The following is an 18,660-nucleotide window of genomic DNA, read 5'->3' on the forward strand; positions in this document are numbered from 1 at the left end:
GTATATGTTTGTTTTTATTCTGTTTATTTTTCTTACGTTTCTTTATTTCCTTTGAATTCATAACTTATTAACTCATCTTTCAGGTTTCATCTCGTTCGGCCGAACTCGGCCACGACTCGGAAGGACTCGACACTAAAGGGGGCGTGGCCAGCCGTGATACGTCTCAAACGGCGGTACAATCGGATGATCCCGGGAAGGCGGAGCTAAGTAGAAGGAAATGGCTCTGTTGGCTAGCTGGGTTGACAGCAGCTTCCAAGAACACCGGCGACCAGCTCCCTCCCGTTCCTGCCTACTGACCATTCATTCCAACATCTTCCCGTCCGTCTCTCTGGCGTAAAACATCTTTCCGAACCTACAGAGCAGGTTTTCTAGGTCGTCGTTATTCAAGCCAACTCCATCATTTTGACGGAAGGAAGCCTTTGCATGCTGCGAATTTCTTAAACATTTTGTGAAGCGGGTTTTTTTTTTGTTTGAGATTAGCATTAGATTTGCGGGCAGACACGCAGGATGGAGACTCAGATACATGTGCCCGTCGGTTCGCCGGCAATCGTCAAGATCCCCATTTTCGTTAACGAGCACAACGTGACGGAAGGAGCGATGAAGTTAATAAAAGAACTGAGACCGGCGTGGGACGCGAGCCAGGTCAAGACGAAGGTAACGACGTTAGCTAGCAATGCTAGCCGCTCCGCTTCGGGTAGGCGAGGCTAGGTCAACATAGGAAGACAAGGAGCATCACCAGGCACCACCAGCCGGACGCTGTGTACAGTCTACAACCTGTTCTTACTAAGAGGACGATTAATATGGCTTTTTATATTAAAAAACAAAAACAAAGATAATCTACGAAATACTTACTAAAATGCCAGTACGTCTTTAGACTCAAGCCCGCACATTTAAAAAGAAAATTTAACATGACATGATATTTTGAATTTTCTGTGTGTTAAGTGTTACTAATTTGTCACTCACTCGACCTTCAGGAAAATCAGCATATCATCGAGACTAATCAAGTACTTGACAATAATTAAATTGTGCGTGTGTGTGCATAATAATTTAAATATATAAATTCAAAATGATATTAAATTCAAGAATCAAACTGTCTGTACCAAAACAAATTGCAAGCACAGCGCTCCTTTCTGTAGCAGCTACCATTGCATTTCAATTCTAGTGACTTTCTAATCTAGTATTGTCATGGAGTTCATCTCTTCTATTCTACCATCTACTGTCACCACTGAGTTCTACTGTTGACGCCCCCCCCCCAGTGATCAGTTAACCCTGAAATCACAAAATCTAGAGTATTTTATTCCATACCAACAATATATATATATATTTTATTTTTAAAAGACAAAAAAATCTGAAATTATAATTTACAAAATGGTCGTCTAAATCACACACAGTTGGCTTTTGCTTGCTGCACTACATATCTCAGCTAATCAGCAGTTATTATTTATATACATACATAAACAGACTTCAGTCTGCCACTTACTTTTTAGATACCTAATCAGCCTGATAAATTCTCTCCACGGAGAGTCTTTCAGGATAACATATATAAACTGGAAGGCTAAGTGTTAGATGTTTTGTGATTGGTGCTAAACTCTCCTCGTGAGGCAAGGAAAATGCATTATTAATTCCATGTGGCAGGATCAAGTGACTGACGCGTCAATGCAGGGTCAGACCCTGGAGCACCTTTGCTCAGCGGAGTCTATCATTTACTATTCTGCCAATAGAAAACAAATGCAACTGTGTTTATTGACATCTTATTGGCTAATCTCTGGTTGTGATACTCCATATGAATATATTTTATTTCAGTCTTCATGAACACGATGACCACTGGTCGCTTTCTCCCAAAAATGAAAGCACTTTTATTTAGGGTTAGTTATGAACGTTCATTCATTCATTTTCCATACCCGCGTCTTCCTGAGGTCAGGGTGACGAGGGTCTGCTGGAGCCGCTCCCAGCTGTTTTAGGGCGAAGGCAGGGTGACACCCTGGACAAGTCGCCAGTTCATCGCAGGGCAGTTATGAACACTTGTGAAAACATTTTCTTTGGCTTATTGTTTGCTGTGTGTTGCCTTTTCCCAGAGTCGTAGGAAGATCAACCTAAATCAAGCTAATGCCATGTTTATTAAAGCTTTAGGCAACTGCAGAAGCCAGAGGTTCCAAATTTACATAACGGGTTAAATGCTTCATTTAATGAAATGCTGTATTGCCGTTACCTGACAATGCTTCAAATGTTATGGATTAATTGCGTTATAACCACCGTAAAAAAAAAAATGATATTGAACAAAATACACCACTTTATTTAGTATAAATAGCTAGTCTAGGTAACCCACCAACCGCTCACAGAACACCGCATAGGGTTTGTACATTCACACACATTGCTCACAACACTGTCTCCCAGAATTCACTTGCACCTGTTGACTGCAGGGCAATTTGAAGAGAGAATTGCATCAATGCGAATTATGTGTCGTCACAAAATATGAATGATCAAATCACATCATTGAAAATGTTCTTTTCAATTGCAGATGAAATTTACTAATTTCATCTGCAATCTGGGCTTTGTTCGCATCAAAAGGAATGAAAATACATTTCTAATATACACCCACAAGCTGCTGTCTTTGGTACAGCTTGCTAGTAGCCATTACCTGATGAAGTGTGAAATGTACTAGTTAAGCTAAGTAAGTAAGAGAGAGAGAGAGAGAGAGGCGGCCGCTAAAGTTTAAGAAAAATATTTTTTTGCTTTCTCATTTTATGGTTGATCATTTCTCACAGAATATTTCTCTATTTGGGAACATTCTCTGTAAACCTGAGCATCAGCAGCAGTTTCAAATACTCCTACCCATGGTTCCATGGAGAGAAACACGCCCACCTCATGGAAATACATGGTCACGTGGATGGAGGCCATTTTAATGCCTCTTAAAACTTCTCTTTCTCCTTGCACTTTAAATATCACTTCATTTTTCACACCTCATTCTTTGCTTGCTGCTCTTGACTCACCTCCTCTCCACGGGTGGCTGCCGTCAATGACTAACAAATATATTGCAACTCAAAGTGTGACCGAATGGCACTCAAAATGTATTGCAGTTAGAGTTGTTTTCTGTAATTACGTACACTGCGTATGCCAGTATTGAGAAGACGGTAATTATCAAATAATTTGTACAATCTGAAGTGCTCGGAGTTCTGTTTCTTTTCCCTTGTGTTTACCTTGAACTCGACAGTTAAAGGTGCAGCATGTAAAATTTGTCATGATTTATGAAATTTATATTCGTAAAAGCTTAACGTACTGCCCATAAATTCATGAATAAAAGTGTATACTCGCAGTCGCAGTGCAATAAAAGTCATTTGGTTTTTCTACCATTAGAACGGTTCTCGTATATATAAGAATATACATTAGTTACCTGCCATCTTGCCGTTTTTTTAAGGAAGTCCGTCTGACAGTGGCCCTTAATACGAAATGTGCTGTCAGTTGGGCTTCCTGAAATATTTTACACACTGGACCTTTAAGAGAGCACCTAAAGACTCGTAGGTCACGTGCAGCAATACGAGTGTCTTGAATTGTTTCAATCCCAAGTTTGAAAGTGTAAAAATAAGTTATACTACAATCAGCAAAATGGGGCAACGTCAGCAGAGTAATTGTCTCACAGCCAGCCAATGACAGTGGCAGATAACAGTCTGATAACAGACCTTTTGAGTCATTTTTTTTTTTTAAAGTCCAAATCCGTCCACATGTGGCTTAAAAGTCCAGTGTGTCATATGTGTAGGTTTCAAAGAAGAAATGGCAACATCAAGGGGTTACATTCTAGATTTGCAGCGCTCCTTTCGCTACTCCTCCCTCACCCGAGCTTGCCAGTGAACTATAGTGGCCTGCGTGCACAAGCCTGGATACCTCGTCCACCTTCTTCTTCTACGTCGGTTTATTTGAGGATGCCAGCGGTCACCCTAAATACCAAACGCACTGTCAGGCGACCCGGATTGTCCACACCAGGCTTCCTTAGAAAGATGGCAGCCAACTTGACCCTTACTGATCTATTGATGTTCTTATACATAAATAAGAACTGTTTTAAGGGTAGGGAAACCGAATGACATTTATAGTACTGCGATTATACACTTTCATTAATGTGTTTATGGGCAGTGTTTTAAACTTTTACTAATACAAAAATCATAAATCAGGCCAAGTTTTCCCACACAGGACCTTAAATGTTTACCTCTGTCTGGATCGAAGCTTACCGCTGTCTGTCCGTGCATTGATTGGCGGTCTTAGTGGCGTATTGTGTTGCGGGTGGAAGGGATCAGTCATGTGACGGCAAAGGCGCGTATGCTGGTGTATGTATGGTCACTGGAATTCCTGCAATGGCCATCTCTTTGGTCAGCCACGTGTGGAATGCCAGATATGCGTGAGTGAGCGTCTGGGCCAGAGGAGACGCGGCGCACTGTGTATGTTGTTATTGTGTATTTGCTGCAGTGGGACCAACTATGCCACTGGCCTCTGTACCAGCAGCATTTTTCATCCCTCAGAGACAACACTTTTATTTTAGACACAGGCTATAATGATAATAATAATAATAATAATAATAATAATAATAATAATAATAATAATAATAATAATAATGATGATGATGATAGGCTACATAAGGGGTTCAAAGAAGTGAACATTTTTCCCAATTTCTAAGAAGTTATATATAAAAAAAAAAAAAAATCATCATTTACCTGATATAACAATGTTTGTCCATGTTTGCACATAAAGTTGAGCCCGGTTCATTTAACAAACTTGCAGTGATGTCAAATGCTAATGTTATTATTTAGGTTAGATTTCTCTTGGTGGGAATGAGTAATTGGCTTAAGATGAATGTCAGAGTTCAGTAGTATCTAGGCAGTAAGTTCATCATACAATATTAATTGTGATTTTTCTTTCTTTTTTTTTTTAAAGAGTAGAAAACAAACAGTACTCGACGTGTTTGGAGGAATTTAAACTTCAGTGTTTGCAGTTGGGTGTTAGTTGCTCTTTTTTTAATTTTTTTATCAGTGATTAAAGTGGCTTGCACATTCTTGAGTCTCCTCAAATTTGTTTTCCGGTGATGAGAGTCGCTTTTAATTTTCTTCTTTGGTACTTTCTTTTTATTGTTTTCTTTTGCAACAAATAAACATTAACCCCAAAAAAACGATACAAACAAATATTGTCATCATGCTGGGTTGCCATGATGTCTCCACAGTTTGTTCTTTATTAGCATCAGTGTAAAACTCCCTGTCCTGTTGTTGATGTATAAAAAGTCCATTTCTCCCATTTTCCTCGACACCGCTCTTCTTCGGTTCTTATCTTATGAGTCAGTTTCTCCATAACATAGATTTCAGTCACCATTTTCAGCTAGTCCCTCGTGATTGCTTTCTTACAAGCCACTACCAAGACTTTCAGTGAGAGTCACTTTCAATTTTCATTGCGCAACATTATTACTTTGTAAACTATTTTACACTCTTTTCTCAAGTATTTCATAATGGAAACATTTATTAACATATAATGATGCATCCAATCCCAGAGAAAATAAATGCTTTTTATCCAGTTGGAACTACTGTCATACCTAAGATGATATGCTATTTTTTTCCTTCCACCAGCTCTTTACGGATGGGACCACCAATAAACTGGTGGGTTGCTACACTGAGGATGATCCGGAAGACATGGTCCTAGTCCGGGTGTACGGACACAAGACGGAGTTGATCGTGGACAGAGACCAAGAACTCAAAAGCTTTCAGGTAGGTGTTTTTGGTGCCCTAGACACCCCACCCCCCCACCCCCCGGCCCTCAAATACTTAAGTATTCTCTGCGTGTCTCCTCCAGGTGCTTCATGCTAACGGATGTGCCCCACGCATCTATTGCACCTTTCAGAATGGCATCTGCTATGAATTCATGCAGGGAGACGCCCTTGGCACGCAGGATGTCCGGGATCCTTCCTTAACTAGGTAAAAGTACCAAGTACCCTGAGTAAAAGTACCACAGAAGATTTGTTCATGTTTTTCTAAGTCAGGGTTGCCCACAGTGTGAATCCAGACCACAGGTGGGCAAACTTTCTGACTGGTGGGGCCACAATGAGTTCTAAAATTTGAAGCAGGAGCAGATTGATATCTTTGATGACCCACCTCATAGGAGGAAAACATATATATATATATATATATATATATATATATATATATATATATATATATATATAATGGGATATGTAGAAAACATGGGCTTTAGTGTCAATGAGCTGTAGTTTGCACATGCCTGATCGACATGCTAGCCTAGCATTTGTGGCATTTGCCACTTGATTGGCGTACAACGGGGTCACCAACACGGTGCCCGCAGGCACCAGGTGCCCCCACCCTCCCTCCCTCAAGGACCACATGAGTCACACAGGCCGATTCTAAAAATAGCATAACTCTGTGAGCTGGGTCTGAAATTTAATTTTGTTCCGTCGCTAATTTTTCGTATATCAAACGCGCATTTAAATAGATTTGAAAATGTAAGATTTGACAATATCTTTAAAATGATGATTAAAATTATTCAAAAATATTTATTCAAAATATTTTATTATACGTGAAGTCCAGAGAAGTTTAGGTGAAATAAAGTCATGAATATTGACATGAAAAGTCAATATTCATCATTCACGATAGACGACTATCACTAATAATATTACACAGCTGAAGAGGCCAACGGAGAAAAGTTGTTTGAGTGTAGCAAACTGGCTACCCTTCCCGTGACTCTGTACCCATGCAGTCGCTCTCTAGGTTCAAAAAGGTCAACGACCCCTGACCCACACAGGGTAGCCAGTTTGAGATCGCACGCATGAACACTGGCGTGAAGCCGTCCCAACTTGTGGAAGGCTGTGGTCAAACTCGCTGACTCTGGCTGCACGAGATGCTGTAGTGAGCTGGTGGCCAGAAAAAAGCAAACAAATGACATAGAAATATTAGTGAAGAGGCAGTGGGCATTAGTGTCAGTTAACAAAGGAGTCACCACTACTTCAGCAAATGTTGGTGTGGTGTCAGGTTTGGTTTAGAAACGCTGCTTTTTGTCCCACTCGCAGGCCGATTGCTCGGGAAATGGCCCGCATACACGCCATCCACGCACACAACGGCTGCATCCCCAAACCAAACCTCTGGATCAAAATGCAGAAGTACTTCTCACTCGTGGCCACAGAGTTCACCGATCAAGCGTCCAACATCAGGTAAGTCCCAGTTGTTGTTTTTTTGTTTTTTTTCTGCCAATTTTCTTTTGCAAATGAATGTCACAGCCGCACTCTAATAGGGCTGCAACTAACCATTATTTTTTACTGTCGACTGTTGTATTGATTTATTTATTTTTTGTCGATGAGTCACGATTGGCTTCTTCTCGCCACCTATTTTGGACTTGTGTTCAACCTCACTTGCTCAAATCTTCACACCTGTGTTGTACTGTTGTACTCTGACAGCATTCATTTTTAAACAAATATATGAAAAATAATGACACAGACAGCATTTATCTGTGACATACTTATATTTTTCAACGGAAAATATCAGGGGTATATCCATCTAATCTACGGAACGTAAAATAGACTCTACAAAAAAAAACAAAAAACAACCAGATTGTAGAATCATTGCCGAGAAAAAAAAGCGTGGCCATTGATTGTGGTGGTGTAACCAGCTTGCAGTTGGCGAGGAGAGTTTCAGTCCAGTGTGAGCAGAGTGTGGACGATTTATATGAGTTTAAAGTGGTTGAATAGTCTTTTTATTTGATGTCCCCTACATTTTTAAAGTGTGTCTCCTCGCATGTCAACTGCTGACCTTTGGCCCAGTGACAGTTGTACACTGTGAGCACTGAGCGTATTGGTTTATGCGTTTCATTATTCAAGTATTTGCAGAAAACGTAACGTTTATTTTGTCCTCTGGCTACAATATTTGGCAAACTGAAGCTACATACAGTCTGCAAGACTAGCATTCGAAGTGTTAGCAGCTAACTGTTAGCACAAGACTGACTGCGGACAGCAGAGTGACTACACGCACACACACAGCCGCGGCTCTTATCTAAAGACTGTTGATACAAAGTCAGTGCTGCGTTGTGAACATGCTGAAACATTTGACGAAGACAAAAAAACTTTCAATGGTTTCAATTGTGTCTTCATCTGGATAGAACAACCTGGGGGAAAACACTGGAGTTCAGTCAGACAGTGATTCTTCTCACAGTTTCCAACTGGGCCTGCGAGTCCTCAACAGTCGGATGTTTTACAATCCGGACATCTGCCCACTGCTGATGATGTGTTTGTCCTGATGTCTCTTATTGTATTAAGTGCAGCGTTGGGCTTACATAAGTGTAGCAATTAATGGCGGACGGGATTAGGGAGTCTGAGGCATGTCGCTGGAACCAGCGCGTCTGTGTAGCTCAGTGTATCCAGTCGCTCAACTGTCCTCTGGTTACACACACAGTGAGGGGGTCGTGGACAGCAACGCACTTGTTGCCAAGTGGTCAGAAGCAGAACAAACAGTCCCTCCTAATGGGCTCAGCAGGAGTTCCTTTTGGGGCCTTTAGCTGACTTGAGGTAGAGTTGTTGTAACCTGGCATTATTCTCAGTCTGGAGACCGGACTCAAGACCACTTTTAAGGGCCTCGGTCTCTTTTTCGCCTCTGAGACGTTTTTTCACGAGGTCTCGCCTTGAGACTCAGCCAACGCTGCAGTGACAGATACTGAAAGAAAAGAGAGCTCTTGTTTAACCACCTCATCCCGAGAGCCATGCAGAACTCTGAGGTCTTTCACAACCACCGTGAGTGGGATGAGTGTATTTTCAGTGTTGAGCTCAGACTTTAAAGGACGCGTTTTGTTCATGCTTGGCACATCATAATTCACAGTGAAATTATTCCCAGTTATTTTTTTATTTTATTTTATGAAGCAAAGTTTTGTTTTGTTTTTTGAAAATGCTGGCAAATCAGCAAAACTTTAAAGGAAATTGTTAAAAGATACCTTGCTGAAAGGAAATGTTGCTGTTCCATTTATGTAGAAACAAACTTGAACTAAAAAAAAAGGGGGCGCTGGTCATTTGTTCTCTTTTGTTTTGATATTTCCTTGATGTATACAGTCTTGGTCTTGTCTCGCTCTCGATGCTCCTTCGTCTTGACCATGTCTAGGTCTTGGTGGGTGGTCTTGACTACAACACTGACTTGAGGATCCCAGAGAAGTGCAGAAGCGTTCTGGCACGATGCAGAAGTGCAGGAGTGGTGACGAGCTCAGGCACTTAGCAAAATGCTGCTCGACATTAAAAAGTCGTCGGGGGGGGTGCAGCAGGAGAACATGCCCGCTGCGCCCCCCTCCCCCGCCTCTCTCAGCTCTCACTCTTCCCCTCCCTGGGCTGACTGGATTAGGCCCCCTAAGCCCATTACAGTTAGTGGCTAAGACGTCAGCGCAGCAGCTCAACTTGCTCCATATTAGCCAGGAGCACAACTTTCATACAAACACGTGAGTCTTTGCGTGAGTCTTACAACTGTGCCATTTAAATGTTTCTTTAAAGGTCCAGTGTGTAATATTTGGCCTGATTGATGGTAAAAGCGTGATATCCGTTCCATGTCAAAGTGCAATAAAAGTAATTTATTCTTCCTACCCAATCTAAAATGCAACCACTTGATGTCACTGTTTCTTCTCAAAATCTCCAAATATTACACACTGGACCTTTAAATGCTAATAACAGCCATTAATATGCAATTTCCCTGCCCTCAGAGAGAGGATGAGGTGAATATCTGAATATTACTGGCACAATAGTGATAACTGCACAGTAATCAGACACAGCAGTGGACTTGATGCAAGGTGTGAGCTCGATGATCAGTCAATCATTTTTTTTTGTACAGCCAAAGTTTTCAAAGGATTTCCATTTTTTTTCCTTCAAGTCAAGTTTTGTTTGATTTCCGTCCTCTGCCACTGCGTCCTCTGCACAGGTGCAGCATTTTGCTTTATTTTGATCCACCTTAATGAAGTGGAGCCACTTTGGCATGATGCTCATTTTCACTTTCACCTAAGCAAATGTCTTTCCTTCACGCCTCTATAACGTGAAAGCCAATCGCCACCAACCTTAGATTTAAACACACTTCTGCTAAAATGATTTGTTTACAGACGCTCAGATTTACCTTCTTGAATGAATATTTCAATTGAGACTTTATTGAAAGGTCTGAAATTCACACTGTGGGCAAGTTTACTTTCATTTCTTTGATCTTCGACTGGGTCGCAACATTTCGGTTGGTGGCCACAAAATGTTTTGGTCGTTTTTGGTCCTTAGCTCCTGCGTCTTTCTCCCCTGTTCAGAATCAAGCAGGAGGTTCCCAGCAAGGAGGTGCTGGAGCAGGAGATGGGGTGGATGAAGGAGCACCTGTCCACCCTGGGCTCCCCAGTGGTGCTGTGCCACAATGACCTGCTCTGCAAGAACATCATCCACAACAGGAAAGAGGGTAGGTGCTAGTGAGCACACTCTGCTACTGTGTAACTGGTAGATGGGCGACATCGTTGAGGAGCACTGACGGCGTCAATGCTAACGCAGTGAAATGTGTCCAGAATCGGTCCAGCGCAGTCATCAACCAACGATGACTTTGAGCTCAGTTGAGCCAATGGAAATTTTAATGAATTATAAAAATGTTCAAAATATTTGTTTACGAATATCCAATAAAAATGAACAAAATTTGAACCCACTCACAGTTGAGTCAAGACGTTTTCACTTTATCGGGTCAATAATGCACAGTGAATTTTTTTTTTTCTTTCTTTCTTTTTTTTTTTCAAATGGTGAAATAATTTTTTTTACTGACTGAAAATAAACTAGTTTATGTGGATCTACTGTTATACTCATTAATATTAGAAAATCTGCTGGAAAGAGTCACTGTATTGATAACATTAACTGTGGGACCGTTGAGTCGTCGCCACTAGTCTGCGCTCCTGAGTGGATCTACTTGCATAACAAGCAGGGCTTCACCTGGATGATACCAAAATAAGAGTACTTGAATAAAACAAAAATAAAAAGTTCTTCAGGTGACTGGTAGGTCCAGTTCCATGTGCTCAGCGTCCTGGCTCTTGCTTCCTCAGGTCACGTCCGCTTCATCGACTACGAGTACTCCAGCTACAACTACCAGGCCTTCGACATCGGCAACCACTTCAACGAATTTGCAGGTTTGCCGAATCTCGCTGCTCATTTTTTTGTAGTTTAAAAAAAAAAAAGCCAAAGTGGCGGCGGTCTCACCACCTGTGTGTGTCTGCGCCGCTGGCATGCAGGGATGGCAGAGCCGGACTTCGGGCTGTACCCCAGCCGGGACATGCAGATGGACTGGCTGCGAGTTTACCTGCAGGCGTTCAAGCTCTTCACCAAGAACTCGGAGGAGGAGGTCAGCCAGCGGGAGCTGGAGACGCTCTACGTGCAGGTCAACAAATTCGCCCTGGTGAGAACCAACCCCCCCGCCCACCATCCTACCATCCTACCATCCTACCCACCCTGTGTTCCCTGTGTTGTCTTCCCAAACTCGCAACGTCTCGCATTTCTCTCCTTTGCTGTTTGTCCCACCAGGCTTCACACTTCTTCTGGGGGTTCTGGGCGCTGATCCAGGCCAAATACTCCTCCATCGACTTTGACTTCCTTGGGTAAGTGTGTGTGTGTGTGTGTGCGCGTAACATATGATGTTACAGAAGTGATAGGTCCAGCTGCGCGTGTGAACGAGATGGCACAAACTGAATTATGAAAGAGTGAAACCAGAATCCACACACACACACTCACATGGACTCCGGTGGCGTAAAACTCAACCCCAGGATAGTTTTCTCTCTCGCTGTCTCTCTCTCTCTCTCTCTCTCTTTCTTTCTCTCCCTGGCCTCACTTGTGCATACAGGCAGCGTTCGAGTCAGGCTAAATTAGGCAGTCGTTGAAACTAAACATCGCTGAACGGCCGGAAGCATTAGCATTAGCAGGTTAGTGGCCAGCTGGCTCTGCAGGACACTGAGAGCAGCACTACAGGACTTAACAATTTTCAGGCACTGATGTAATGCAGGTAAAAAAATAAAACTAACGGGTTGAGTGGAGTCTGGTTTCCCCACTCAGCCATGTTCAGCAAAGACCTTTGTTGCCATTGGCCATCACAGGGCGGGTCTCTGCTTGCAGGAAGCAACAGATGAGGTTGCTAGTTGATGAGAGCCCAGTTTGACCCTGGTCCACACGTGATGATGACCCGTTTCCACTCGGCCCTCTGGATCGTTAGCGCGGTCACACCTGGTTTATTTTGGTCAGTGTGAATGTGGCGTGTGAAACACCTGGAGAAACGAATCCCTCGTGAAGTTCTCATATCATGCTAGCTACACTCACTTCACTGCCGGTTTCTTGCACTGCTATTTGTAATTTGTAGCCGGCCAAAAAAAAAGAAAGCTAATTTTTAAGGTCTTTACACACATTTTTCGCCGGCAAATTTTTCCTGTACAGACCTGGTGCGTATAGTCAACTAAACTCTACTGATGATGTCCTGGTAATGGTTGAATTAAAAAAAGAAAAATAATTAATTTGCGGCCGGTGTGGAAGGTTGCATTGAGTTCAAGAGGTTTTTTTTTTTTTTTTAAAGCAAATTTTCAGCCTCGCAAATTCGCTCCCGGTGGGTAAGAATCTTTGAAGTTATCTGGAATTGTGATGAAAAAAAGGGGGTAAAAAAATTGAAACACAGAAAAAATGATGCAGCAACAGAAAAGATGATGACTGTGAGAAAAGTACATGAGTACTTGATGGCATCAGGTTTAGCGAGTAGAACAGAACAGAACAGAACAGATGTACTTTACTGATCCCAAACTGGGAAAGTGCACTGTTGCAGCACTGGAAAAGAAAAACAATATAAAAAATAAACGATACGGCAATTAGAAGAAACGTTGCTCTGACTCGTACTGGCCAACCTGGTGCAGCCTCACCTCACCTCATATCACCACTCTGGCTTGACTTGCAGGTACGCTGTGCTGCGCTTCAACCAGTACTTCAAGACCAAAGCCGAGGTAGCGGCCCTGCAGATCCCCGAGTGACGAGATGACAGGAGAGGATTGGATGGAGGTGAAGAGCCGGAAAGGAAGGAAGGAAGGAAGGAAGGAAAGAAGGAAGGAAGAAAGGAAGGAAGGAGGGAGGGAGGGACTTGTCACCAAGGGGGTGTGGCAGGGGGAGGACTCCTCTATGGAACCAGCTGCTCCTGGACCAGCACTTGGTCTTTCAGGACCTCACCCTACCCACACCTCATCTTTTCCCAGAACTAGTACAGAATCCCGTCGGCTCCTCCTCTGAGTCGGTTTGGGGGGGCGGGGAGGAACTTGAGCGTGAGTGAGTTGATTGTCTGCTGCCGTGCGTCTTCTTCATTTTACCTTCAACATCAGCGACTTGAAAAATCCCGCTTCAGTTTCTTTCGCTACTAGCCACCGCCTTGATGGCAGCCCGAGGGCTTGCTGGGAGGGAAGGTCAGGTCCAGGTTCTCTTTGCTCTAGGTCTGCGTCTCAATGCCGAGAGGCAGGGGTTGCCTCGCTCGCCCACTCACTCGCTCTAGTTCACCCCCTCACCCCACCCCACCCTCCTCGGAAGGGCTTGTTAGATCCTGTAGCAGTGGAGGAAGCGTTCCTCCTCCTCCTCCTCCACCTGACTGCTTTCATACATACGGTAGATTTCAAGGCTTTCGTTTGCACAATGTCTCTGGTGCTGAATGTTAGTCACCGTCTCTCAGCAGCTCCCTGGAGTGGGAAAACCGTGGCAAAAAAATTGCGTTCTGTCCAGTTTTTATTTTATTTTTTTTCTTATTTTTAAATGTTGGTCAGTTACTCCACTGGAAGTGCTGCTGCTTCTGCTGCTGCTGCTGCTTTTGCCAGACATGTTCCTCCAGCCACTGAGGAGCTTCCTGGTCAGAAGCTCCCAGACAGACATAACATCGAGCACTGAGAGCCTGGGTTGAGCTGTTTCACTGTGGTGCCACAGCAGTCTGGGATGATGGGGAGTGAGCTGGTGGTGGTGGTGGCGGCGGTGGTGCCAAGATGATCATCCACCATCTCAGGAGAACCAAGTCTCAAGTTGTGGTCACTCTGTGATGGAGGAGTGAATGTCACTCTGGCTCTCTGAGTGCACGTCTGCCTGTCTGCCTGTCTGCCTGTCTGTCTGTCTGTCTGTCTGTCTGTCTGTCTCCCAACCTTTTTTTTTCTGTTTTTTCCTTTTACACCTTCCTGACTTTTATGGTCACAGCGAATCGCTCTGTTAATTTTTCCATTAAGGCTTCTTGGAAAATCCCGACCTTGGCCCGCAGCCTCTGACTCTTCCCCAACCCCCCTTCCCCCCCGCCCCCACCTCCGACCATCCTTGATTATTTTTCCAACCCAGTTTTCTTTACTATTATTTTATCTCTCCTTTCAAATGGAGGCAGACCCACCACCACCTCCGAGCCCCCTCCCCCCCAGTGGAGTGCACTGCACTGCACTGCACATGTCCAATCATTAGGATTCAAGTCTTTTGCTTTATTTTTAATTTACAAGATGCTAATTTATACATTTTGTAATTGCTTTTTTTTCTTTTCAGGAAATTTGGAGAAAAAAAAAGTGCTATTTAACATTGAAGCTTCATCCTTGAAGGGATTCCATGCACGTTATTAATTGGAAACATGCTAAAAAAGAGAGAGCGAGAGAGAGATTAGTTAAAATGCCGCTAGACTCATCTTCTAATTCAAAGTCCGACATACTTTGGTGGAAATTCTTGAAATAATTGTTGAAATAAAAAGTCAAAATGCACAAAAAAAAAAAAAAATGTTGATGCGCAGGTGAATTGAACTACGACATTCTGACAAACAGCTAAATTCTAGCAGCCGTCACATGACCTGCCTGGGTCTCATTCAGTCTTTGGGTAAAGTGGCAACAAGGTTTTGACTAATGTGTGGAGAAAGATAGTCACTGTCTGGAGACATATGAAGGAAAAAAGATCTCCACCATGTGACTCAACACTTTCACTAACATGGGCGCTACACATGTGTAAAGTGTCTTGAAGTTTCTCGAGGAGACGCTCTGATAGTCTCCCATCCCGAAAACTGTGACTGTCGCTCGTCTGTAAGTGTATTATTTATTTATTTCATTAATACAATACAAAAAAAAAACTCTGTGTCTTTCCTGTGCATATTCAACAACATCTGCACAACACATTTTTAATTTCAATGAGGTGTGTGTGTGTAAAACTATGACCATTAAAATTATTTTTGCATTTTAAAATCAGGATGAATCAGCCCCCCCTCCGCCCCGCCCCCCCCACCCCAGTTCAGTTTAATGAGACACACACATACACACACACACACGGCCTATACTGGTGAAGATTGGCAGCTGACTGTGGCGTCCTGGGTTGTGTTTCACAAAGCAGGTTCAGTGAAAACTCTCAAGACTGCTCAGCCTGAAATACACTCCGTTGAGCCTGCTTTGTGAAATTGGGATCCTGGGATCTTGTTGTTGTTTTAAATTAAATCTTGTACTATAAATAGTCTCTCACAAGCAAGGAGTTGTGTCGAACCCCTTGACATGTTTATGTACTGTATAGCGCCTGTGCGGCTTTGCTTTCAGCTTGCTGGTGGATTTGCACCTGGACAGCTGTGATGTTTGCAATGCTTCTCTAAAACCCCAAACTGCACCTATTGTTTTGCTTCTGGGATGTAAAGTTCCCTTTGAAAAAAAAAAAAAAATACATCTGCACAAATATAACATTCTTGTAATTCATTCCATTACAAACCACACCAAAATATGTCCAATACTGAGTTGAACTTTTTTTTTTTTTTTTTGGGGTGGGGGGTGGGTGGGCGTTAACGTTCAACATTGTGATAATGCTTGAGACATACTTTGTGCTTTTACTTCAGGTTAAAGGAAATAAAGCAGCGCTGTGTGTAGGTGCAAGTTCCCTAAGTCTAGTTGCAATATACAAATATTAAAAGTTAGTGGCAAACACTCTAAGAACCTTTTTGTTCATGTATACATTCCAAAATGAATCTGTTGACTGACACTGGAATACTCCAGAGTCTCTTTTCCAACCCGTTTTGCACCGTTTTGTTTCCTTCCAGAATGTGAGACGCCGGCAATGGGGAAAAGATGTACGCGGTTTAATGCCGACGTCTCCCTCACGTTCCTCTGAGATGTTGAGATGCGCTGGTGTTTCACACAAGTGGCCGTCAGAGATTTTTTAAACCGGTTTTGATCATCCAGTGAATCTAACATTAAACCACCTTTATCTTTTTTGTGTTCTGATCATACCTACATTGTTTTGCTTCACTGCATTTGCATTGCGTTTCACTCTGTGTGTGTGTGTGTGTGTGTGTGTGTGTGTGTGTGTGTGTGTGTGTGTGTGTGTGTGTGTGTGTGTGTGTGTGTGTGTGTGTGTAGTCAGTGGTGGAGGCTGTAAATACTGTAAGAAATACTGTGAAAATAAAGTCTTACTGTACAGCAATCCTTCACACCCGGTTGGGCATGGTGAGAATTATTTCACAGGTCAGTTCATACCTCGACCGACCTCGCGGTGGTGCTACAATTCAAGAAAGCTGGTTTTCCACTGAAGAACTCCGACGCCGTGTGTGTCCAACTTGGCCACAGCTCATTCTCTCTGTCTTTGCAAATAGAATCTATGCGGCCCACCGTATTGTTGTTGTTGTTGTTTAAAAATAGTAGTAATAATAATAATAATAATGAAGTCTGCTCCTAGCCCAGGTGGTCCGAGGTTTTTTTTTTTTTTTTTAATTTGCCATGGTCGTATTCGGACAAAGCAGATGAAAAATTACACAAGGCGCAATGATGAAATAGATCTCGTTTTATTTTATTTTAATTAATTTATTTATTTACCTACCGTTTTTCAGACCAGTGATCTTAAGTGGCTCAGGATGCCTTTCCAAGTAACTTTCTGAAACATTACCCTCTCAGCGACGCTGTAGCTTTTCTGTCGTCATGGTTCAATTGAAATCAAGAGCTGATCGATCGTGACATTGTGTTCAAAACTTCAAAACACAAAGGAGAAACTTTGCGGTATTTGTACTGTTATTGGGACCTGTAACTGCCCGGGTGCACTCTGGTCTTGATGTAGATAAATCCTTCTTATGTCCCAACTACTGATTTGTATTTGAATTCTAGAAATGTGTCAATATGTATCAAGCCGTAATGTCTTTGAATTGTCTACATGTAAGTTTAAAAAAAAAAAAAAAAAAAAAAACAGAACACGGAAGACTGTGCTACCATGCTGCCTTGATAAATGAATGAATGAGTGAACGAGGGCTGAGGTATTCCCGCGGAAACCCCGTCAGGGAGACCTGGGTAATCAGTAAAGCAACATGCTAACACACATTCATGAGGAAAACAACAACAACAACAACAACACTCAAATGCAAATAACACAAGCAATTTATTGTTTTTCCAAGAAAAAAAAAAAATGAAAACACGAAACATAAAGAAACGTACACCTTTAAATTACATGGGCTCTTATAAACAAAATAAAGTCTCTTTCTATATTTACATCAGCAGGGGGAACGACAGGGAGACTCCTCGGGAAATCTCTGCTAAAACATCAGAACCACCTCTGTGAACAGAAGCTAATCATCGGCGTAACCAAACCATGATTGTACAACCTGAAGTCAGTCACTGCTGCTTCTTTTTCCTTTTTTTTTTTGACAGTTAGCAACAAGTGGACCAGTGATAACCATGACTAGTTTTGATTTTTTTTTTCTTTTACATTGTCCCGTTGGTTAAAATAAGAACCAAGTCACCAAAACGAACCATGTGGACACCGTTTTGTTTTTTAATCTTTTGAAGCAATTGGCTACGTCGCAATGCAAAGTAACAACAATCTTTGATTGACCTTTCATTTTAACAACCTGTTGCGAGATTATACAAGATTCTTCAAACTCTAGAAAAGGGGCTCTTGCTGGAGTCCCATCCCATTAGTGATCCAACAGCAAGATGTAAAATAGTAATGATTATCTTTGTAGAATTGCTTCATTTGAATAGAGGACCCATAAGAACAAATGAAATTAATGTTGAGGGGAAAAAAAACAAAACAAAAGCTGCAGTGAGAAGGACAGTGACCTCATGTCATCAACCTGGACAAAATCATTGCTTAAGTGCTGAAAAAAGACAGAGAGAGAGAGAAACCTGTTCTCACAATGGAACTCACCCTCGTTAGCCTCCACACGCAACAGATCAGCATGTTTGCACATGTAGCACTGTTTTACACAACTCTATATTAATAGTTGCACAACTATTTTAATGGCACCTGCACTCTCCAAACCACACCTGTTTACATTTGAATCCACCCGATTCTAATCTGCAGTCAGCCAGTTCAAGCTATAAAGGTTTGTTTATTTTACAACTCAAATTATCTTAATTACCAAATAACAATGACATTTGTGGTCAAGCATAAACATGTGACCGGAAATGCTCAGTGATAACACATTAGTCTGTGTGGGTCTGATTGTGAAACTAAAATGGTGGGGTGGAGGCTTCACTTTGGCTATAGGATTAGACCAGGCACGGGCAAACTGCGGCCTGGGGGCCATGTCGCCTGTTAAGCTTTTAAATCCAGCCCGCCAAACTTGGAGAAATTATAATAAGAGCAAGTCAGTCATAAAATTGCTGTATTTCATCAATTTTTCAGTATTTTAAGAGTAATTTCAATCAAGAGCTAAAATACCGAGT

At 42.3% G+C, this 18,660-nt stretch overlaps 1 protein-coding gene across 1 annotated transcript; it reads left to right on the forward strand.

The window, feature by feature from the left end:
• The first annotated feature begins 126 nt into the window (after positions 1–126).
• Positions 127–16,436, forward strand: etnk2 (ethanolamine kinase 2). Its single transcript, XM_076024425.1, has 9 exons — positions 127–654; positions 5,601–5,738; positions 5,824–5,945; positions 7,052–7,192; positions 10,288–10,430; positions 11,056–11,139; positions 11,242–11,405; positions 11,531–11,604; positions 12,939–16,436. The coding sequence occupies exons 1-9, from the start codon at positions 508–510 to the stop codon at positions 13,009–13,011; spliced, it is 1,086 nt and encodes a 361-aa protein (XP_075880540.1). The 5' UTR covers positions 127–507; the 3' UTR covers positions 13,012–16,436.
• The last annotated feature ends 2,224 nt before the right edge of the window (positions 16,437–18,660 follow it).

The sequence above is a fragment of the Nelusetta ayraudi genome, unplaced genomic scaffold (assembly GCF_046127955.1).
Source record: "Nelusetta ayraudi isolate G7.1 ecotype Tasmania unplaced genomic scaffold, CSIRO-AGI_Nayr_v1 ptg000017l, whole genome shotgun sequence".
NCBI classification, from domain to species: Eukaryota; Metazoa; Chordata; class Actinopteri; order Tetraodontiformes; family Monacanthidae; genus Nelusetta; species Nelusetta ayraudi.